This window comes from Amphibalanus amphitrite, unplaced genomic scaffold, assembly GCF_019059575.1.
Source record: "Amphibalanus amphitrite isolate SeventyFive unplaced genomic scaffold, NRLGWU_Aamphi_draft 001878F_arrow, whole genome shotgun sequence".
Lineage (NCBI taxonomy): Eukaryota > Metazoa > Arthropoda > Thecostraca > Balanomorpha > Balanidae > Amphibalanus > Amphibalanus amphitrite.
This window is the reverse complement of record NW_024883371.1, coordinates 49,195-72,659: the sequence shown is the minus strand read 5'-3', so window position 1 is coordinate 72,659 and position 23,465 is coordinate 49,195. Positions and strand designations below refer to the sequence as shown.

The 23,465-nt window shown below is 48.3% G+C and overlaps 1 protein-coding gene across 1 annotated transcript; it reads left to right on the top strand.

Annotated features, from left to right (window-relative positions):
* Positions 1-1,465: 1,465 nt before the first annotated feature.
* On the top strand, positions 1,466-23,309 carry LOC122375587 (mitochondrial import receptor subunit TOM20 homolog). Its single transcript, XM_043355083.1, has 3 exons — positions 1,466-1,848; positions 21,994-22,259; positions 22,932-23,309. Exons 1-3 carry the CDS (start codon positions 1,719-1,721, stop codon positions 22,992-22,994), a joined length of 459 nt encoding a protein of 152 aa, XP_043211018.1. The 5' UTR covers positions 1,466-1,718; the 3' UTR covers positions 22,995-23,309.
* Positions 23,310-23,465: the final 156 nt, after the last annotated feature.

The following is a 23,465-nucleotide window of genomic DNA, read 5'->3' as shown; positions in this document are numbered from 1 at the left end:
TTCTAGACCACGTAGGGCAAAACAAAGACCACCATTGAACTCCCCGTGACGAGCTGCATCGAATTGATACCCATTCTATGCAAAAATATCAACTTTGAAATTTAACCTAATTTGACCTGACCTTGACCTGAACTTGACCTGACCTTCACCAGAACATAATCTTAACTGACCCCAAAGGCTGCCTGATCTACATAATCGTATTTGACATATAAAATGGACCATAATACATGCATCACATATTTTCATATTGTGACCCTCAGTGACCTGACCTCTGTGACCTGACCTGGTATCAGTGACCTCAAATAGCAAAATATGTGTTTGAAGAACATTTCCCTATCGATGATTTTCAATGAAATGCATTTTACTCGATTTTACAACGCATTTCTTGAAATGCCTGTAAACGGTGAAACTTCGACCTTTGACCTGACCTGTGACGTCATCGGTTTGACCTAGGTCAATAAAATTAGGACACAAGGTAGTTCTCTGATAGGGCTATCGAACACCGTTTGCCGCTTGTCGCTAGGTTGCGTGGTTTTCGAGATCTTAGGGGGTGGGGGCCAAATTGCCCCCCCCCAACAGGGCGCGTTGCTCGGCAGAGCCCAACGGGGCGCGGGTTAAGCATCGAATTACAAGTAAACATAACACCAACAACACAATGAACCTGAAAAACACGCGTGACCCCTCGTTATGTCCCTTGAGGCCATATCGGGTCACGGATGGTTTTTTTTCGCTACCTAAGAATTCTTTACATTGTGTCGAGCATATTTGTCCGGCTCGACGATACGGCCATCGACTGCCACATGCAACATGGCCTTTTCCAGTCAGGCCATGACCTTGACCTAAGGTCAACTTTTTGAGTTGACCTTTTGAGGTCATAGTTCATTCGATGCGTCTTGACGACTGGAACGCGATGCTCCTTAAAGTAAGCTCGTGCAAGTTTTATGTGAAAATTATTGCGGAAAAACTATTCTTGTTAGCTTTTTTGCCCCCCTGCAGGCTAAGCCGTTGACCTTAGGTCAAATCTGAAAGGATTATTCAGAAAGACTGGATTACTTGCTTCATGATTTTTGACGCTCATTCGAATGCCACTTACCCCGTGTCGCTAGGTAGGTACGGTACCTACGCGTGGCCCAGGGGCCGGTTCGAGATGGCGCACAGCAGAGGAAGCTAATAAGTAAGGCCCTAGTGACACTTGATTTCAAGTGTCACTAGGCGGTTTCGATTCGCGCTGAGCCACTAGCCGATTTGTGTAAAATACCGCATAGTGTCATTAGTCACTACCTTCGGCTTCAAGTGTCACTTGGACGCCTACGGCCTAGTCTTGGGGAGGTCGGGCACTGGTGCATACGGCTGGTGTTCAACCTACCCAGCCCCATATCCCGGTGTGGTTGGCGCCAAGTACCGGCCCGGCGTGTGTTTAGTACTATTCATTTTACCTCCAGGCTCCAACCACAATTTACCCGACGCTTTTAAAGCATGGATTTTTGTGCTACCCATGACTTCTATAAACAATTTACCCTATGCTACTTTTGTGAACCCATGACTTTTATCTATGACCCAAGCTATGACCCATGAACTATGACTGTTTCTATGACGTCATCAACTTTCTATTTTTTGCTTTTGAAATACAAATTTACTGTCATCCTTGCGTGCCCCGAATCTTCCTTTCTCAAAGCCGCGTGTGACGAGTGCTGGTCGTCGCCCCGCGCATCCTTCAAATGACGATGTTATCTCGAACAACAGTTGGGATTGCCGCAGTTTGTGGCACCCTTTTCATGGGGTACTGCATTTACTTCGATAAGAAGAGGAGAAGTGCGCCCGACTTCAAGAAAAAGCTCCGCGAAAAGCGTGAGTAAAGTGCGCCACTTTCGCTCCCTTTTGCCGCACGTTACATCATTGAATGTTTTTGCTTTGTCACCATGATATTTACTTTTTCATTCGCCATGCACCTCTTTTTCTGGATAATTTTTGAATAAAAATAGTTGTGTAGAAGTAAAGCATGTGGCACACTTGTTTTTTGCAACCAAGGAGAGGTGCTGTAGGGCAGGCATCGGTAGGATTGTGATTGCAGGATTGCAAAATCCTGATTGCATTCCTTTTTGGTGGATTGCACCTGGATTTGAAATCCATTCCAAAAAACAGGATTTGATTGCAGATTGGATTGCATCATACTTCCAATTTTTGCAATCCAATCCGGATTGTGCTTGATTAGTGCTTTGAAATGGTTTGTTGCGATTGAAAATTATGAGATCGGCTTCATCGGCTTAATGCACTTTGCTATCAAGGGCTTTACATTGAAACTTGAAATAATTTAAACGCTTTTAATTTAAACGCTCAAAATAATATACGCTGATGAACTACATAGGAATGGAAAAATTACGTATTTGAGGGCGAGTTTTTAAAATATAAAACACTGGTTGGGTAGAGGTTTAAATGTGGGGGTGTTTGAGGCAAAAAATTTTTCCCATAAAATACCTGTGCCTTAGATAGGAATTACTCGCAAGACTAGGTACTAGAAATGGGTGATTTGGGCATGGAAGCACGGCCCTATGCCCCCCTCCCTCCCCCAGATCTACTAGTGCACATAATAATACAACAGGATTGCAAAAAAGGATTGCGGATTTGATCACAATCCAAGTGAAAAAAGGGGATTGCGGGCAGGAATGCAATCCACTGCGGCACTAGGAATGTGGATTGGGAATGCAATCCTTTCGAAAAGGATTTTACCGATGCCTGCTGTAGGGTAGGTTTTAGGGACGCTGGTGAAAACGGCGCCGGAGGGCATATTAGGTCACATGACTGTTGAGAAGTTCTCCCCCTCTTAGTGCCTTCTACACAGTAATTGCCATGTGGTTTGTGTGAGTGAATTTCAAGAGCCTTGATCAAATCGCTAGGTGCCCTGTTTTTGCGGTCGTCCAGTTTTAGGCTGTAGGTTTTAGGCTTTAGGTGGTAGATTTTAGGTTGTACGTTGTAGATTATAGGTAAGTGTGACACCTGCTTTATGACTTTAGTGGGTACCTACACTAAGTTTTCTGTAGCTATATATGGCCTGTTTATGTAACAGTTTAAAATGAATACCGTAAACCGGGGTGACAATGATACCCGGGGTGACTTTGATCATACAGGGTGTTTCACTAAAAATGTCAAAAAGAAAATGCTTATTAAAGATACATAAAATACGCAAAGCACGTGGTTGCCACGTGGCTTTGTTGCAAATTTTTGGACATTTATGCTTTGGCCACTTAAGATATATTTTACACTCATACGGAGCAAGGGCAGGAGGCCAAAGTTACTAGTCGTTTTTTTCCTTATGCAGAACAAGAACAGGTTATTTACACCGCAACGGGAGCGGTGGATTACACTTACATTTGGTGCTGTCAGAAACATTGAAACCGTACGCCGACTTTTCAGGAAACGTTTCACTCTCTCACCTCGCTACGACCCAGATTATAAAAGTTTCAAAGGGCTTCTTGAGAGGTTTAAAAGGGTTCCTTTGATGCCGGTTCCAGTCCAAAAAAGGCGGGTCGCCCCCACCTCTCGGCGGAAATCTTTGAAAAGGTCAGGGTCTTTTTTAGGGCCTCTTAAGATAACAAGAAGCTTATTTCAACATCAGAAATAGCCAAGCCCCCAATTTATCAGAAACAACCACTGGGGCATTCCACGATAGATCGACCAAGGCCTAACACCCGACCATTTTTGATTTTGATGAAATCTTGTCTATAGGGTTCTCTTATGCCCTGAAGTCAATGGCGACAACGCCAGGCCCCTACGGTCAGCGGTTTAGGAGATATAGCCCCGGGCATTTTGACGAGGTCACTCTGCAGAGTGATTTTTGAGGTGCTATATCTCCTAAAGTAATGAAGGAAATGCATTAAACCTTTGCATCGTTGTGATCGTGGTGAAATGGGCAATTAATTGGCCATCTCGGATTTTCAAAAAAATGATTTTGATTTTTAGCTGTGACGTCATCAATTTTTAAACTTTCTGGCTACCCCCCTAGTACATTAAAATTTGCCATTATTTTTGCTCAGAAATAAAGTTCCGTCAATTTCCTTTCGACTGGGAAAAAACAAAAATGGTAATCTTTCTACAAATATTTTATTTTATTTTTTGAAAATCGCACTACAAACTCTGATTTACAGAATCGGGTTATTAAGCAATATAAGACACATCTGCGAGGACCAGTTACTTCCAAAAAGAGGTTATCTGGGTTTCGGCATATAATATTCTTCTCTTTAACTTCACTTTTGATAACAAAAAAAAAAAGAACTTTAATATTACTTGCACAGGAGTCAATATAATGGCAAAATTATACATACTTTTGAGCTGCCACAGCTGCCTTGTTTATCAACGTAGCTCAAATAAGTAAAAAGTGTGTTTGTGTGGCCGTGATCTCGTTCCTGTCTTGGTGCTTTGCCGTCTGTTATTGCAACTGCAATAGAAATGCACTCCGTTGTTTATGGCTTTTATTGCATCCAGCGTTGAAAATGATGATTCGCTGATGAAATACCTAGTCACATTACACCACCTTTTGCCTTCCTGAAGCTACCAATTATTTTGTTCGTTTATAATTAGTCGGTTCGTAAATATGCTTTGCAAATCGACTGTCGGTTGGTCATTTGAGCTACGTTGATAAACAAGGCAGCTGTGGCAGCTCAAAAGTATGTATAATTTTGCCATTATATTGACTCCTGTGCAAGTAATATTAAAGTTCTTTTTTTATCAAAAGTGAAGTTAAAGAGAAGAATATTATATGCCGAAACCCAGATAACCTCTTTTTGGAAGTAACTGGTCCTCGCAGATGTGTCTTATATTGCTTAATAACCCGATTCTGTAAATCAGAGTTTGTAGTGCGATTTTCAAAAAATAAAATAAAATATTTGTAGAAAGAGTACCATTTTTGTTTTTTCCCAGTCGAAAGGAAATTGACGGAACTTTATTTCTGAGCAAAAATAATGGCAAATTTTAATGTACTAGGGGGGTAGCCAGAAAGTTTAAAAATTGATGACGTCACAGCTAAAAATCAAAATCATTTTTTTGAAAATCCGAGATGGCCAATTAATTGCCCATTTCACCACGATCACAACGATGCAAAGGTTTAATGCATTTCCTTCATTCCTTTAGGAGATATAGCACTTCAAAAATCACTCTGCAGAGTGACCTCGTCAAAATGCCCGGGGCTATATCTCCTAAACCGCTGACCGTAGGGGTCTGGCGTTGTCACCATTGACTTCAGGGCATAAGAGAACCCTGTAGACAAGATTTCATCAAAATCAAAAATGGTCGGGTGTAAATCTGATAAAATTTTGGTCGATCTATCGTGGAATGCCCCCACTGTAACGGCTGTAGCCACCAAGAACTGGCTGGACCAGAAGTTCCGTTCCCGGGCCGAATAATCAGCTGCCTCACCGCCCGCCCCTGGCCAGCGCGAGGCCCCGATCTGTCACCGCTAGCCTTCTGGTTTTGGTCAGTAGCTCTCGCAGAGCTGAGGAAGACTTAAGTCGCATCACTTTTGGAGCTGAAGAGCACAATGCAAGGATTTGCCGACAGTCTGGACGCTGAAGATGAAAACGGGCTGTGAGGCACCTCCGGACACGTGCCGAAACGGTGCATCAAAAGAAGCGGCGGATATGTGGAATAGGTTTGAGTGACGGTGATATCATTTTTATATATTCAAATGTTCAACAATCGCGGATGGAATGATGTGCAAATGTCCATAGAAAACATTGTTATTATGTGCATAAGGGCCTTTTACTTTTTGACACTTTTAGTGAAACACCCTGTAGACCAATTTTGGGCCTCAAATGAGCAATTAGCTGCTGTGAACTGTATTTTCTATGCCAATAGTTAAATAAAGCAATGAAGCATTATATCAGACACTTTGGGTCCCATTTAGAATAATCATGTTCATGTCACAGCTTGTTTTTTTTTTGTTGTCATTGGCATGAAGTATAAATTCGCTAGCATCTCCAGCAAAAATAAGGGTAAAGATGAGAAAGACCCAGATAAAGAAAGAGAAAGGAAAGGCTTAGATAGGTACTGATGATGGAGGATGAGCATTGAGCTGCTCTATCTCAGTGGTAATTGGAGCGTCAATGGGAAGTGAAAAAGACAATCAGCTGGGAGGGGCATGAACAGTGTGGCAAGTGGTCCCACAGCCACCAGCAGACAAAGTGTGATGTAGAACAGGTAGCCTGTGGCTTAGGACATCTGTGACTGTTACTTAATCTTGAAGTCAGAGGTTAAAGTAGCTAATTTTGCTGCTTATAGGTAGCTCTGTAATGTCAGTTTAGACCCAGAGCATGCAACTTTATTTTAATACCTCAATGATTCATAGTTTTACTGTAAAATGTGTGAGTTTTTGTCAAGCAAAGCCTATGATTTTATTCAAAACATGTAATTTTATCACACAAGCCCCTTCTGAGGGCTCCTATGGCACACATAAGGTGATTTTAATGTAGTGATCATAGTCACCCCGACGTCTGGGTGAGAATGATCAATTTTTTGGTAAAAAAATAAAATATTTATGATAAATTTCAAGGCATTTATTGTACTCAGTTAGATAGAGAATTGTCCAATTGGTATGATGAAACAGTTTCCAGAGTGAAATCTCAAGATATTGTACCAAACTGGTCAAAAGTGATACAAAGTCACCCCAGTTTACGGTAGGTACCTCATGAGACGAGCATTAGGATTGAACAGAAGGTCAAAAGGCAAAATCAATAGTAAGCTTGATATTTTAAGCTGCCCAATGTTAATGTATGGATGTTGACCATGTGCTTATGCTTTTCACCTAAGCACTTTGAGTGGATCTCCATTGTTAAATAAACAGACTATAGCATTGGTGTTGTCAAGAAAGATGTCTTTAGCTGCATGGTAATTCTTGCATTGCTATGTAAAGCACCATCATTCCATCACCACTATAAAACATAAAGCAAAAGTCTACCATTACTTTATTTATGACCAATACAGGTTACAGCATGACCATTTTTCAGAATCCTCCATTTTGAAAATGCCTGCGTGATAAAAAAATATGTAGGGACCATTGTAACAATGTTGCACTTGGGAAATGTGTTGGAAGGATAATTTACCTTAAGGATTATGTAGCGTAATGGTTTGGTCTGACACAAAAAGGCAGGGAATGGAGATGTTGGCAATGGATGAAGCAAATATTCATATGGTGATTTCCTCCCTTTGCACCCTTTAAGAACTAAATATATTCACAAAAAACGTGAATAGGAAGAACACATCCTTCTAAGGTTGAAAAGTGAGACCACACTTTAATGCTTTAGATACTTTTTACATAAAACATATATAACTAACACCCAACTACTTGTGGAGTCAGATAAGGTTAGGTAAGTCAAGGTTAGGTCAGGTTGGATTAGGTTTAATATTTCTGCTTGTAGTGTACCTGCTTTTTCTAGCATTAAATGATCATATGAACAATTTCCTAGGATGACATATGGTTTGTGACAATATGGGGTGTTAGGTACTTTTTCAATTTTGAGCTTAGGGTGCCAAAGGGGATTTCACCATTGATATTGTTTTCTTAGCTAAGTCTTTTGGATTTTATGGTAGGTACTGAATGTGTAATCTATATATGGTAACTAATGATGTTGTCATGGATAATTGTTTCTATGGCAGTGCAGTCTTGAACTATGAGAGTTGGTGACTGCACTTCCCATTCAGGTAGATTATCATCTTTGGCAACCCTTTTATTCTTGTGAGAAACATCCCCCTCCCTTGCAGTTGCATCACCCTTATCTCTTAGTTCAGTATCTATCGGATATATTATAAAAGAGAAGTTGTCGGTCTGTACGTCTGTGTGTCACAAACGAAAAGTGTCATCCACATCTGGGTGTCTTGCGCCGGAACGGCGCCATGTAGGAGCGTGAAATTTGGCAGGCACCAAGCGTGGTCAAATCGAACGATCGTATTAAAATCTGGGTGCGATCCGACCAGGGGTGCGTCTCTGGCGGCGTCGCGAGCACGAGGCACGCTCGCCATTGGTTTAACACGGGGCGCGAAAAATGGCGATATTGGCCGAAATCGGTCCGACGCGTGTCCCTTTCCGGGCCTATATCTTGACGACCAGTTGTCACAGTGACACGCGGTTGCCACCGATCGATAGAGGAGAGCTAAAGCTAGCGTATTGATATGGTTTTATAACGAAGGGCGCGTCACGTGCACATCAGGACCAATTGTTGTGAAAAAATGACCGATTTCGTGCCTCGTGGAGGCAAAATCGGTGCCGTTTGAAAACGGTTTGACCGAATGAAATCGGTGTGGTACCATTTTTTAGGTAATTGTACGTGTGATGCAATGAATGAAAAGAAAAAGTGATTTTTACTACCACTTCCTTAATAATGAAAAATTTATTTGAAAGTTTGATGCGCACCGAGTGCGCTGTCCTTTACAACACGATAACGTATCGAAAATGTTGAAAATTGGCCATGAAACGCACATATTTGGATAGCGCTTTCTTTTCTGATCAATATCCACCCAAAATATTATCAAAAAGTCAATAAACTTCTGTGAAAATGAGTCAGGCATACCATCGTGTTTTGTTAACGTTAGACATATTTTCCGATGAAATCCGATCGATGGCTTATAGTCGGCATGTCATTACACTTTTGCCAGTCAGCACGGCATAGGCTACAAGGCACCGCCCGCTTAGGGATATTGCAAACCCTTGAAAATTGTACTTACATATAACTCAGTCGTTTCTGGGCCGATTGCGCTGAAACTTGGACTTTCGGCAGGCAGGGCACTCACCAAGCGATGTAGGGTCATGTGTCACAGGTGGGGTGGACTCATGCACGTGCGCACGTGAGGGGGTCTGCTTCTACATCTGATGAATCCCTGGGTCGATTTCAATCAAATTTTGTACACTGTTAGGGACAATTTAGACAGGTGGCTTACATAACATAAGTCATCTGGAGTCTCAGTAAGCGCGTGCGCACGTGCAGGGGCCATTTATATATCTCAAGAACCGGTAGGACGACAGCACTCAAATGTTGTGAAACTCTTTGGTCAAGTATGAGTAGGGCATGAGTATGCCGGGTATAGGTAGGGTACGGTATGGGAAGGGTAGGGTATGGGTAGGGTAGGGTAGGGTAGGGTAGGGTAGGGTATTGTATGGGTAGGGTATTGTATAGGATAGAGGTAGTTTTGGGTATGGGTATGATAGGGTAGAGGTAGGTTTGCCGTTTGGGTAGGGTAGGGTAAAGTTGGGTATGATAGGGTAAAGTTCGGTATGGTAGGGTATAAGGTAATCGTAGGGTAGGGTATGGGTAGGGTATGGGTAGGACTAGGGTATGGGTAGGGTATGTATATTGGTAGGGTAGGGTAGGGCCTTTTGCGGCTTTTCCTATTGGCGGCGGTTAGGCGTACGATGTGGGCGGTTTCCTTTGTTGCGGCGTTTGCGGCGTTTTGCGGTTGGCGGCGGGGAGGCGTGCGATTCGGGCGGGCGGTTTTTTGCGGCGGCGTTTGCGCTTTTGCGGTGTTTGCGTTTATCGGCACGCGGTCGTTTTTTGCGGCGTTTTGCGGTTGGCGGCGGGCAGGCGTGCGATGCGGGCGGTTTTTTGCGGCGGTGTTTGTTTGGTGGCGGTCGGGCGGGCGATGCGGGCGGTTTTGATTTGTTTTCGGCGTTTTTGCGTTTTTTTTGCGGTTGACGGCGGGCGGGCGATTTTTTATTTGTTTTTATTTATTGCGACGTTTGCGTTGGCGCTTCGGGCGTGCGTTTTGCGTTTGGGGCGGGCGGGCGCTTTTTTGGTTCCTTTTTTCGGTGTTTGCGTTTGAAGCGAGCGGACGCTTTTTTGCGGTGTTTGCGTTTGGTGGCGGGCGGGCGATTTTTAGGCGTTTTCGGTTGGCGGTTAGCGTGCGTTCGATGCGAACGGTTTTATTTTTGCGGCGTTTTTGCGTTTTTTTTTTTTGCGTCGGGCGGGCGATTCTTTATTTTTTGCGACGTTTGCGTCGGCATTTCGGGCGTGCCTTTGGCGCATTTTGCGGTGTTTGCGTTTTGCGGCGGACGGGCGGCGTTTCACAATTCAAAGTCCCAACATTAGGATCTCCATTGCTCCTCGAAAAGCCATACACACCTACTATACAGTTTAATGAAGAAACTACCAAACTCTACTTATTAAACCTAGAAGTTTTGACAACCAAACTGATAATCCCCTTAATATATCTCGAACCTATACAGTTATCGCGTAAACCTGTATTCTAGTCGGATATATTATAAAAGAGAAGTTGTCGGTCCGTGTGTCACAAACGAAAAGTGTCATCCACATCTGGGTGTCTTGCGCCGGAACGGCGCCATGTAGGAGCGTGAAATTTGGCAGGCACGAAGCGTGGTCAAATCGAACGATCGTATCAAAATCTGGGTGCGACCCGACCAGGGGTGCGTCTCTGACAGGGTCGGGAGCACGAGGCACGCTCGCCATTGGTTTAGCACGGGGCGCGAAAAATGGCGATATTGGCCGAAATCGGTCCGACGCGTGTCCCTTTCCGGGCCTATATCTTGACGACCAGTTGTCACAGCGACACGCGGTTGCCACCGATCGATAGAGGAGAGCTAAAGCTAGCGTATTGATATGGTTTTATAACGTTGGTCGCGTCACGTGCACATCAGGACCAATTGTTGTGAAAAAATGACCGATTTCGTGCCTCGTGGAGGAAAAATCGGTGCCGTTTGAAAACTGTTTGACCGAATGAAATCGGTGTGGTACCATTTTTTAGGTAATTGTACGTGTGATGCAATGAATGAAAAGAAAAAGTGATTGTTACTATCACTTCCTTAATAATGAAAGATTTATTTGAAAGTTTGATGGGCGACGAGTGCGCTGTCCTTTACAACACGATAACGTATCGAAAATGTTGAAAATTGGCCATGAAACGCACATATTCGGATAGCGCTTTCTTTTCTGATCAATATCCACCCAAAATATTATCAAAAAGTCAATAAACTTCTGTGAAAATGAGTCAGGCATACCATCGTGTTTTGTTAACGTTAGACATATTTTCCGATGAAATCCGATCGATGGCTTATAGTCGGCATGTCATTACACTTTTGCCATTCAGCACGGCATAGGCTGCAAGGCACCGCCCGCTTACGGATATTGCAAGCCCTTGAAAATTTTAGTTGCATATAACTCAGCCGTTTCTGGGCCCATTGCGCTGAAACTTGGACTGTCGACAGGCAGGGCACTCACCAAGCGATGTAGGGTCATGTGTCACAGGTAGGGTGGACTCATGCACGTGCGCACGTGAGGGGGTCCGCTTCTACATCTGATGAATCCCTGGGTCGATTTCACTCAAATTTTGTACACTTTTGGGGACAATTTAGATAGGTGGCTCACATAACTCATCTGGAGTTTATTAAGCGCGTGCGCACGTGCAGGGGCCCATTTATACATATCTCAAGAACAGGTAGGACGATAGCGCTCAAATTTGGTAAACCTCCTCGGTCAAGTATGCGTAGGGCATGAGTATGCCGGGTATAGGTAGGGTAGGCTTTTGATAGGGTAGGGTAGGGTAGGGTAGGGTAGGGTAGGGTACGTATGGGTAGGGTGGGGTAGGATAGGGTACGTATGGGTAGGGTAGGGTAGGTTATTTTATGGGTAGGGTAGTGTATAAGATAGATGTAGTTTTGGGTATGGGTAGGGTTAAGTATGGGTATGGTAAGATATAGGGTAGAGGTAGGTTTGTCATTTAGGTAGGGTAGGGTAAAGTTGGGTATGATAGGGTTAAGTTGGGTATGGTAGGGTATAAGGTAAACGTAGGGTAGGGTATGGGTACGTCTAGGGTATGGGTAGGGTATGTATATTGGTAGGGTAGGGTAGGGTCTTTTGCGGCTTTTCCGATTGGCGGCGGATGGGCGTGCGATGCGGGCAGTTTCCTTTGTTAAAGGCGTTTGCGGCCTTTTGCGGTTGGCGGCGGGCAGGCGTGCGATGCGGGCGTTTTTTTGCGGCGATGTTTTCGTTTTTGCGGTGTTTGCGTTTGTCGGCGGGCGGCCATTTTTTGCGGTGTTTTGCGGTTGGCGGCGGGCAGGCGTGCGATGCGGGCGGTTTTTTTGCGGCGGTGTTTGTGTTTGGCGGCGGGCGGGTGGGCGATGCGAGCGGTTTTGATTTGTTTGCGGTGTTTTTGCGTTTTTTTTTGCAGTTTGCGGCGGGCGGGCGATTTTTTTTGTTTCCTTTTTACGGTGTTTGCGTTTGGGGCGAGCGGGCGCTTTTTTACGGTGTTTGCGTTTGGTGGCGGGCGGGCGATTTTTAAGCGTTTTCGGTTGGCGGTTAGCGTGCGTGCGATGCGGACGTTTTTAGGCGTTTTTGCTTTTTTTTTGCGTTGGGCGGGCGACTGTTTATTTTTTTTTGCGACGTTTGCGTAGGCATTTCGGGCGTGCCTTTGGCGCATTTTGCGGTTTTAGCGTTTGGCGGCGAGCGGCCGTTTCTTTCGAGGCGTTTGCGGTTGGCGGCGGGCGTGCGTGCGATGCGGGCGGTTTTGATTTTTGCGGCGTCTGCGGTTGGCGGGCGGGCGCGCGATGCGGGCGGTTTTTATTTTTTTGCGGCGTTTGCGGTGTTTTTTTTTTGCGGTTGGAGGCGGTCGTTTTTTATTTGTGCGGCGTCTGCGGTTGGCGGCGGGCGGGCGTATTTTTTTAAATAATTCAATGTCCAAACTTTTGGATCCGTAGTGCTCCTCGAAAAGCCCTACCTACTTACTATACAATTATATAAAGCGACTATCAAACTCAACCCTACTTATATAAACATACAAACCAAACTAATGGCCCCATCAACAATATCTATCCAAACGTACAGTTATCGCGTAAACCTGTATTCTAGTCTATATTATGATTTATAAGTTGTCCGTGCGACTGTCATGCCTTATGTGTCTTAATGCGCCGGAACGGCGCCGCGTATCGGCGTGAAATTTGGCATGCCGAATCGGTGGATTGATGTCACCTCTGTATTAAAATTTGGGGGTGATCGGGCCAGGGGTGCGCCGTCAGCACGCGCTCGCGTGCGCCATAGGGTTAACATGGCAAACGGTCAAAACGAACATCGGACGAAAACCGGCCTGCGGCGCCCGCTTCCCGGCTGTATAAATCGGCAACGGAGGGTCGCAGCGAGAAGCGGTTTACACCACTCGATAGAGGAGAGATGGGCCTAGCGTATTGACATGGTTTCATAGTATAGCACGCGCCACGTGCAAGACAGGACCGCCGGTTGTGAAAAAATGACCGATTTCGTGCATTGTGAGGGAAAATCGATGCCGCTGGAAAACGGCTTGACGGAATGAAATCGGTGTGGTGCCATTTTGCAGACAAATATACGCGTAATGATAGGAAAGCAAATAAAAACTGATGATCCGTACCATTTCCTTAATAATGAAAAATAGATTAATTTGAAAATGTGATTTGCACGGAGCGCGATGTCCTTTACAACACCAAAACGTATTGAAAACGATGATCAATCGTTATGAAACCTACATATTCGGAAAGAGCATTCTTTTCTGACCAATATCCACCCAAAGTATTATCGAAAAGTCAATAAACTTTTGTGAAAATGACTCAAGATTGCGACCGTGTTTTGATAACGTTACGCGTATTTTCCGACGAAATCGGATCGGTGGCTTCGGCAGGCAGGCCCAGGCAGGCCATTGAACCTTTGACAACAAACGGTAGCGGAAGGCACCTCTCGCCAGGGGAATTCGCCAGTAAATAAAATAAATTTATTCTTGCAATAACTCAGCCGCTACCGGGCCGATTGTGCTGAATTTTGGGACTATCAACGGGCACATATCGAACGACACATTACCATATGTAGGGTGCTAAATGCTAATGCACGTGCACACCTGGACAGGAGCAGTTTCCTATCTCAAGAACGGCTGGGCCAATTTCTCTCAAACTTGGTATACACTACAGAACCCGTAAAATCAATTAAATACCATACAGTTATCGCGCAAACATGGCCATCTAGTTACATTTAATTTACAGTTTGAATGGTTTTATGCTAAACTATACCATGAATGTTATAGTTATGCTCCAGCCAGGTGCTCTGGTGCTCAAATTTGGCTTTTATTGATCCAAATCTAATACACATGCTCAGACAACTTTTCAGATGTTGCATTGGATTCAAACACGTTTTGAAGGGAAACCAGAGATATGTGACTTCGGCCAGTAAGGGGAGTAGCGCCCCCTCGGCCCCAGCTTGACGCGCGTTTGACCTGGACTTGCCTTGCTTACTGGATGGATTGTCTGCAGGTTTGGCCCCGCAGGGGGTTGGCAGCGGCCTGGGTTGCTGTTGGACTGGGTTCCTTGGGCCCTTGCCCCGCGGCGGCCCTGGCCTCGGCCAGCAAGGGGAGTAGCGCCCCCTCGGCCCCAGCTTGACCCATGCTTGCTTGCGACTTGCTTTGATTGCTGGATGGACAGATGGTACGGTCCGACTTTTCTTGGTTTCCGTGGTTTTGTTTCTCTTGAGCACCTTTTGTTTGCTTTTGCTTTGCTTCTCACCGGATGTCCGCGTTTCGTTCGATCACAGCTTTCTGATTTCTTTCCCCCTTTTTCGTTGTTTTTTGCACCCGCAGGAACACAGCCGAGTTGGGCTAGTGTAAGGGGAGTGGCGTCCCCTCGGGTACCAGCCGGTTTTACTAGGCTAGGCGAGCCGACCCGTACCCCAGGACAACGGGATCCTGAAGGTTGAGCCCCCCACCGTGCGGAGCCAGTCGCGGTGACTGGGCAACACGCCTCTTTGGCCCTGAGTTCTGTAAGGGCGGGACACTCAGTGGGGCGCCGCACTTGAGGAGCCATTCCCAGTCGTGACGCCGCCGGGGGTGGTGTCGGAGAGGTGTCGCCGGCGGGGTTCGGGCACTTGTGCTCGTCCTCCGTCGGTGGGACTGATCTGTCGCTGCCGCTGGCGGTGACTCGGCTAGGCGTCAAGGGAGGAGGCGGTATCCGACCGTGGGGGGTGGTGAGTCTCTCTCTCCCCCGCGGAAGGTGCCGCCAAGTCCCGTACAGTCAGCTCGGCCGTCCTAGGCCTTGTAGCGGCGCCGTTGCGGAGCGTCGGCGGCCGAGCTGGCGGAGACCAACTCTTTCACATGGATAACTTGACCGATCCCCCTTCCCCCCAGTCCAATCCCTCGGCCTCGGCCGATCCTCGCCCGTTGGCCTCGGCCGACAGGCGAACGGTGCTCGACAAAGGTCCACGATCTCCTAAGATCCTTATCTTCCGGAGCGCAGACAGGGAGCTGAGCTCTCTGTCGCCCTTCCAGCGGAAGGATGGCTGCGACCGGTTTGGTTCAATCGTTCGTTGTGACCGGATGCGTGATGGCGCGCTGGAGGTCGAGTTCAGGAAAAGCGAGGAGGCGGCGAAAGCGTTGGACGCTACTCGCTTCGTGTTCTCCGAGGGACGGGCATCCGGCCGGAGGCTCGTCTCCATCCCGCTTACAGTGGAACCTCACCGATCTAAGAACTCCTCACGAGGGGTCATTAACTGTTTCGATCTGAGGGGAGTGAGCGACGAGGACATTGCGGACGGGCTCGCCGATTTCGGCGTGACAGCGGCTCGCCGCATCATGACTAAGAGAGGCACGGTCTCGACCAACAACATCATTCTGACGTTTGACTCGACTGACTTGCCGAGTGAGATTCGTGTGGGCTACGTGAAGGTTCGCGTGCGGCCTTTCGTCCCAGCGCCCATGCGCTGCTTCCGCTGCCAACGTTTCGGCCACACAAAGGACAACTGCCGAGGAAGACCCACGTGCTCCAAGTGTGCTTCGCAGGACCACACTGACGAAACCTGTGACTCGGAGACCCCCCGATGCGTCAACTGCGGAGAGGGGCAGACGCCGCACTCCGCGTATGATAGGTCTTGCCCTGCATACGTCAAGGAGAAAGAGATCATGACCATCAAGGCTACCAGAAATCTGCCTTTCAAAGAGGCTCGGGAGGTGTACAACCAGAGTCACCCGAAGACCTCGTATGCCCAGAAGGTGAGAGTCACAAACTCTACCGATGCCTCCCAGATGAGCGTAGCACAGCTCGTGCAGCTTCTCAAACGATTCGGCCTCACCGTCGTAGCCACTGGTGACTCAGCGGACACCACGGCGCCTCGTGCGCCGCCGAGCAACACAGAGCAGGCTGCTCTAGAGTCAGTGTGGGGTCCACCCAGTCCCGCTCCAGCCGCGAACGGTGATGGAGACGGCTGGGCCGTCGTCCAGCGCCGACGGGGTGGTCGGCGCACCCCGGCGCAGGGTAAGGCGCCGCCCACCCCGCCCCGCCCCCGACCGCCCACGGCGGTGCAGGAGGCGCTGCGGCGGGGGGAGGAGGAGAGGAAGGCACGCGAGGCGAGGAGGGCTCGCCTCGTCCAGAAGGCCCTCGAGGCTAAGGAAGCCTCGTCTGCCGACTCCGCCTCCGGGAGTGCCAAAGCGGCTGTTGCCGCTGACACCCCGGAGACACCCGAGGCGGGGACTCGGCCCATCATGGGTCCCCCGCCGCCTCCTCCACCTCCGCAGCGGCGGCCACCACCGCCGCTGCCAGAGACGCCTGTGTCGAGGACACAGGCCGCCGCCTCGACATCCCCGTCGGGGCGGCAACAGACCTCCGCGGCTCCAGGGCGCCTCGCCAAGCGGCAGACGCCCCCGAGCTGGTCACCCTCGGAGGGTGACGCCCCCCGGGCGAAAAAGCCCCAGCAGGGCTCGAGCCACGCCCGATCTGCCTCTGCTGAAGGGAGGCTTCACCGAGAGGGCTCGGGGCATCCCCGTATCCGTTACGGGGGGAGCGCCTCCTCGGAGTTAGAGGACCTAGTCTAGTCTTTCAGTCTAGTCATTTCCTCTTTTATCCTTTTATCTTTTTCGCGCTATTGCGCTTTTTTACCAGGTGCATTTCTCTCGGTGCTTTTTACCTTTTTTGTGGTCAGTCAGGTATCTGTGTGCGCCTTTGCCTCATGTTATACGCGCCCTTTTTGCGCCTTTTTAACCACGCCTTTTATTCTACAGTGGAACTGTAGAGGCCTCCGGGCCAACTACCAGGACCTACAGTCTCTTATCCGTTGGCGCACACCCCTTGTTTTAGGTCTCCAGGAGACCAAGCTAGCGCCAAACGTTACCTTTGCCATCAAGGGCTACTCTGTTTTTAGAAGAGACCTGGACACCCCTACCATTGCCCATGGAGGTGTGCTTCTGGCAGTTCACCACAGCGTACCTGCTCGCCAGGTGCCGCTGCAGACTCCCCTGCAGGCGGTGGCCGCCAGAGTTGATTTCAACCACCGGGAACTGACAGTGTGCTCCTTATACCTACCACCAGGTATAGCGCTCCCGGTGGTTGAGCTGCATCGACTTGTCGATGAGCTTCCACCTCCGGTCCTGGTAGTCGGCGATTTTAATGCCCATAGCCTGGCGTGGGGATGCGACACGACTGGCACTCGTGGTCGACTTTTAGAATCTTTTATCCGCGATGAGGCGCTGTGTATTTTAAATACAGGACAGCGCACCCATTTTACAACACCCTCCGGTCAAACATCGGCTCTGGACCTGAGCTTAGTCAGTCCGCGGCTAGCTCAGCTTTTTACCTGGTCCGTCCATGACGACCCACTCGGGAGCGACCACTTCCCAGTGTGGCTGGAGCACCAGGAGTCCCCAGTGTCAGGCAACCGTCCACCTAGGTGGAATGTTCGGAAGGCCGACTGGGGCGAATTCCAGGCCGCCGTAGAGGCCACGGTTTTATCCAGAGCCGACGCCTCTGTGATGTCTACAGATGATTTTACATGTTTACTCATTGACTCCGCAAACGGGTGCATACCCAAGACGTCGAGTCAGCCTCGTCGTCCTCCGGTCCCGTGGTGGACCAAGGAATGCGGAGATGCGATTCGTGCCAGGAAGCGCGCTTTTAGAAAGTTTGACCGGAGTAGTACTACTGAGAACCTCATCGCTTTTAAGAAAGCGCGGGCTTTTGCCCGTCGCGTTTTAAAAGAGGCAAAGGCTGTTTCATGGCGCACGTACGTGAGTTCCTTAAACCGTTTTACTCCTACGACCCAGATATGGGCACGCATGAAGCGCATTGAAGGCCGGTTCAGCTCTGTTCCGCTTCCGGTTTTAAGAGTGAACAACACGGACATATCCCACCCTTTAGACGTCGCAGAGACGATAGGCTGTGCACTCTATCAGCGCTGCCGAGGAGAGCCGTCCTCACGACCTGCACCAGCCGCCGTGGACTTCAGCACAGCTGAAAATTTGATGTACAATGAGCCTTTCTCTATGGCTGAGCTCACGTCTGCCATCAGCTCGTTGCGCAGCGTCTCAGAAGGTCCGGATGCTGTCCACAACGACATGCTCCGTCATCTCCCCGCAGTTGCCCTCGAGGCGCTGCTAGCAACCTTCAATTCGCTTTGGGAGACTGGCACTTTCCCTGAGACCTGGCGGGAAGCCACTATCATTCCTATCTTGAAGGCTGGCAAGTCGGGACATGACCCTCTCCACTATCGGCCCATCTCTCTCACATCATCGCTTTCAAAGCTGATGGAGAAGATGGTCAATGTGCGTCTTAGCTGGTTTTTGGAACATCACGGTGTTTTTACAAACGCCCAGTGCGGTTTTAGAAAGCACCGCAGCCCTGTTGACCACATTTTAGCCCTCGACACCGAGATACGCACCTGTTTTACTGAAAAGAAGCACCTTGGAGCACTGTTCTTTGATATTGAGGCGGCCTATGATACAGTGTTACGACACAGAATACTTTCCAAAGTACACAAGTACGGCATACGTGGCCGGATGGGCCTCTTTATTAAGAACTTTTTATCGGGTCGTCGGTTCAAAGTCCGAGTTGGCAGTAGTCTTTCGAGCAGTTTTACTCAAGAGAACGGAGTTCCCCAGGGCGGAGTGCTTAGTGTGGCTCTCTTTGCAGTGGCGATTAATGACATCGCTGATGATCTGCCGGTTTCGATCGGTAGATCGCTCTTCGTGGATGATTTTGCCATTTGGTTTGCCGCTTCAAGCCCTCGGCATATGGCCAGACAGCTGCAGCTTGCAGTGACGCGGTTGGAGAGATGGAGTCGTGACAACGGTCTTCGTTTTTCAACAACGAAGACCGTCGCTATGCACTTTTGCCGCCGCCGCTGCGGCGACCTTCCCTTGGGAATCCAGCTCTATGGACAGGTGATTCCTACTCGTCTGGTGGCGAAGTTTCTTGGGATCTTTTTTGACAGTCGTTTAACGTATAAAGAACATTTTAGAACGCTTCGGGAACGATGTTTTAAATCCCTGAACGTTTTAAAATGTGTCGCCCGCACATCTTATGGTGCGGACCGCAGGACCCTTCTTCTTCTATATCGATCTATTGTACGATCGAAGCTAGATTACGCTTCTTTTGTCTACGATTCAGCGAGTGAATCTAGCAAGAGGGTCCTGGATACAGTCCATCATGCAGCACTCCGAGTAGCCACCGGAGCATTCCGCACCTCGCCCAGGAGCAGCATTCTTGCTGAGGCGCATGAACCGCCACTTTCACTCCGCCGTCAGATGTTGGGTATGCGGTACGCGCTGAAACTGCGCCAATTTCCTATGCACCCGACGTACCCATACGTTTTTTCACGGCATGCCACCCGATGTAACGGAAGGTTACGACCCTCGTTCGGAGTGCGCATGAAAGAACTGTTTTCAATAGCTGACATAGCATTGCGTAACGTTCGTCGTACCTGGGCTGCGCCCCCTCCACCGTGGAAAAGTGTCAGTCCACAGGTGGATCTTTCGCTTTCTGCAGTTGCAAAGGGCAAGTTGCTGCCTGCAGAGGCACGAGTCCGAGCCTTGGAACACCTTGCCTCTTACGATGGTTTTATTCCTGTATTCACAGACGGCTCTAAAACACCTGAGGGAGCGGGCTGTTCTTTCGTCGCTGGCGACGATACCCGTTCATTTTCGTTGCCATCTTTCGCCTCGGTGTTTTCATCGGAACTTGTTGCCATCGAGAAGGCTTTGTGTTTTATTGAGGTATCGGACGGACCTTTTTACTTGATTTTATCGGACTCCCTAAGCAGCCTGTTGGCCCTACGGAGTTTTAATCCAGCCGACCCGATCGTTCAAGACATTTTAGCTCGGCTTCAGTCAGTAGAACAATCGGGTAAATCTGTTCAGTTCTGCTGGATTCCCAGTCACGTTGGCGTTCATGGCAATGAGCTGGCAGACGCGGCTGCAAGGCGTGCTGCTGCAGCACCCTGCACTCGTCGGTTGCCATTGCCGGCGCGTGATTTTTACCCTGCTGTACGATCTTTTATTCTAACGGAGTGGCAGGCAGAGTGGCGCCTGCGTGGAGGCAGGAAGCTCCGAGAGGTGAAGCCGACTCTGGAGCATTGGAGGTCTTGCTCGCAAGACAACAGGTCAAACGAAGTGATTTTATGCAGGCTCCGCATCGGTCATACGTATGCGACGCATGGCCACCTTCTCCGCGGAGATGAGCAGCCCGTTTGCGGCGGGTGCGCCGTGCCTCTCACCGTCGCCCACGTGCTTTTATCTTGTCGACGCTTGGAACCGGACCGGACTCGCTACCTGGGCCGCATCGCTCCGGATATCACTGTCCGCCACTTGCTGGGTGACGAGTCACCCTGGGTTTTATCTGGCAACATCTTTTCCTTTATCCGTTCAATCAAATTCCAAGTAATCTACTCGATCTGATACCAAACCAACTAGTCCATACGTCTATTCTAATCTAGTCCTTACGCCTAGTCAGCTGTCTTTTACGATACGCTTGGAGTATTTTACCCTTCTTTGTTCTTTTTAACCAGCTTTTAGGCTTTTTTAAGCCTTTTATTACGTCGGTTTTCTTGTGACACACTTGCTTTACTTGTATATAGTTATGGGCGCAAAATGACCTTGTAGTCGGCGCGCCCTTAAGCCCCAATAAACAAACAAACAATTGGATTCAAACAAACAAAACGACTAGCAGATGAAGTTAACAACTGCTCATCAAAAAAGGCTCAATCTACCAAAAAAAGCTAATGGCTCTCTTGGCCTTTTATGACCAAAATCTCAACCCTAAATGGGTAAAAATTGACATAAGTTTAGATTGGGCTGGTAGACAATGACAAATTTTGTAATTGAGAGTTTTTCATTGGACACTTTAGCCTTTAACCCTTGCTGGACCTACAGGTTTTCTACATACACCATGGTCTTTAGAAGGGGTGGGGGTGGGGAAGGGGGTGATTGAAAGTGCACTGCAAACTTCCACCTACATGACCGTTTTGCTCCAAAGTGAGCCTGAGCCTGCAGCAAAAAAAAAAAGAAGAAGAAGAAGTGTGCACTGTTAAGTGTTCCGGATGCAGCAACTGTTGACTATATACCTACTGGGTATCCAATGAGGGTTTCAGACCAATATGTTACCTATGACTTCAGTTCAAAGACTTCAAATGAGTATCTGACTTTGGGTAATATGTTTGCCGGAATTTGACTCAAAACTGCTATATTGCCACCATCGTGTTCACCATGCTCAGACACTTGCATTATTGAGCGTTTTGGCTTGAGTTTTGCGGTGGTCCCGTAGCTCAGTCGGTAGAGCATTGGACTCTGAATGGTGAGAGCACGCGTTCCCGGCTACAACAGTCCGGGGTTCGAGGCGCGACGGGCGCTTGATGTTTACGAGCCTCCTGGCGGGTATGGTTGCGGTTGGTGGCAGGCCGTAGTCTGGAGAAGTCAGCGAGGGGACCGGCGGTACCCGGCCAAGTGCGTACGTTAAACTTTGGACTCGAAATTCTGTCATAGACAGGAATTGCGCGATCGGAGGGTGGAGGGCAGGGCCAACGCAACAAGCTCTTCTGAGCGGGGGCCCTGCCTTTGTGAATCCCTCCATTCAAAAATTTCGGACAAAATTTACATGAAAAGGCTGTATACATCAAAAATTTTGTCTGTGGATGATCTGAAACACTACCGCTCAAAATTAGAGTAAGACTAGATCCTGTTTTCTACGCTGTGTGGCTCGCCATTGACCCGCTGTTTGCGCCGCTGTGCCACCAGGTCGGAAGCAGGGGGCGCGCGCGGCGGCCGGCGGCTCGGCGCTGCCCGATCTGCGCTCCCAGGAGGAGGTGCAGACGTTCTTCCTGCAGGAGGTGCAGCTTGGCGAGGAGCTGCTGGCGCAGGGTAACATGGAGGATGGCGTGGAGCACCTGTGTAACGCGGTGGCGGTGTGCCACCAGCCGCAGCAGCTGCTGCAGGTGCTCCAGCAGACGGTGCCGCCCCAGGTGTTCCAGCTGCTGCTGCAGCGACTGCCGCTCGCTGGACAGGTGCGTCTCGGCTGCCTTACCGCAGTTCTAACCAATTAACCGAGGATAACGTGTAGGGCGGGACGGGGAAGATTGCTGTACTTTCATTGTGACTGTTATCAAATGCAACATATGGTTGCACCTGTCTATTTTTCATAATCTTTCTTTGGTATTTTTATATTACCCTCATCTATTTTTTTTGCGCTGTTCGAAGGTGCGGAAATTTTGTAATTATAAAGGCCTAATGCCTTTTTATAATCAGCTTTTGTTATATGCAATTTTCTTCTCCAAAACATAAATTTACCTTCAACTTTATTTGCTCTAAAGTAGGCGGCTTTAGGTTTGGCTCCTCATATCCAATTGCAAGTTATGTTCACCAGACTTTCTAAGACAAGTGTTATGACAGCTATATGATTACATAGCTATCACCGGTTACTTTACATGCCATTTATGTGCTTTCGTTCATTCTTGTTTGGTATACTGCTATTTATAATATGATCATGCAATAAAGAAATATTGTGACAAAAGCTGAAGATAATCTAAAAATGCATCAAGAGATGCATCATAGATGCATAGATCATAGGTTCATCACGCGTAGAACCAAAAAATAAACATGTGAAATCAAAGTTACATAAGTTCCAAAGCAGGTCGGGTTGTTTTCTTAGATGAAGCTTACTCTCTTGTCTCCTACAGCGTCTGGCCGCGTCCGCTGCCGCCAAGGAGAGCGCCTCCATCACCGAGGATGACGTGGAGTAACCGGACAGTGGTCCTGTGACGTCATAACAAACACTACCACCCGCTCTGGGTGACGTCACCGCGGCGCGCGTGTGCGAGTGTGCGTCCGTGCGTGGGTCTCGGCGCGTGTGCGTTTGCCAGGTGTGTGCGTGTGTGCGTGTGAAAGAGGCGTGTTCTTTGATGTGAGGCTGACGGAGATCTCGCGCTTCGTTGGAGTCCGTACAAGGCCAAGGGCACTACCGAGCGTTTTCTAACAAGCGTGCGTCTGTCGCCTAGTCATGATTGTGTGGACTCTGTTAATAGGTATTACATAATTAATAAACAGACTTTTACACATCGATGTCTTTCGAGGAGGGGGAGGGGGAGAGAGGGGAAGGGGCTCGTCATGTTATGGTGGCTGAAAGATGCACTACCTGCTGATGTTTGCATATCCGAGTCTTTTATAAAGACATCGTTGTAGTAGCTGACTTGACTGTGTCCGATACTTTAAAA

Excerpts from the sequence above, each read along its gene's own strand:
- LOC122375587 (XM_043355083.1), top strand. The coding sequence starts at position 1,719 with ATGACGATGTTATCTCGAACAACAGTTGGGATTGCCGCAGTTTGTGGC. Across the intron at positions 1,849-21,993 it reads GAAAAAGCTCCGCGAAAAGC|GTCGGAAGCAGGGGGCGCGC; the intron begins GTGAGTAAAGTG and ends CTGTGCCACCAG. Across the intron at positions 22,260-22,931 it reads GACTGCCGCTCGCTGGACAG|CGTCTGGCCGCGTCCGCTGC; the intron begins GTGCGTCTCGGC and ends TGTCTCCTACAG.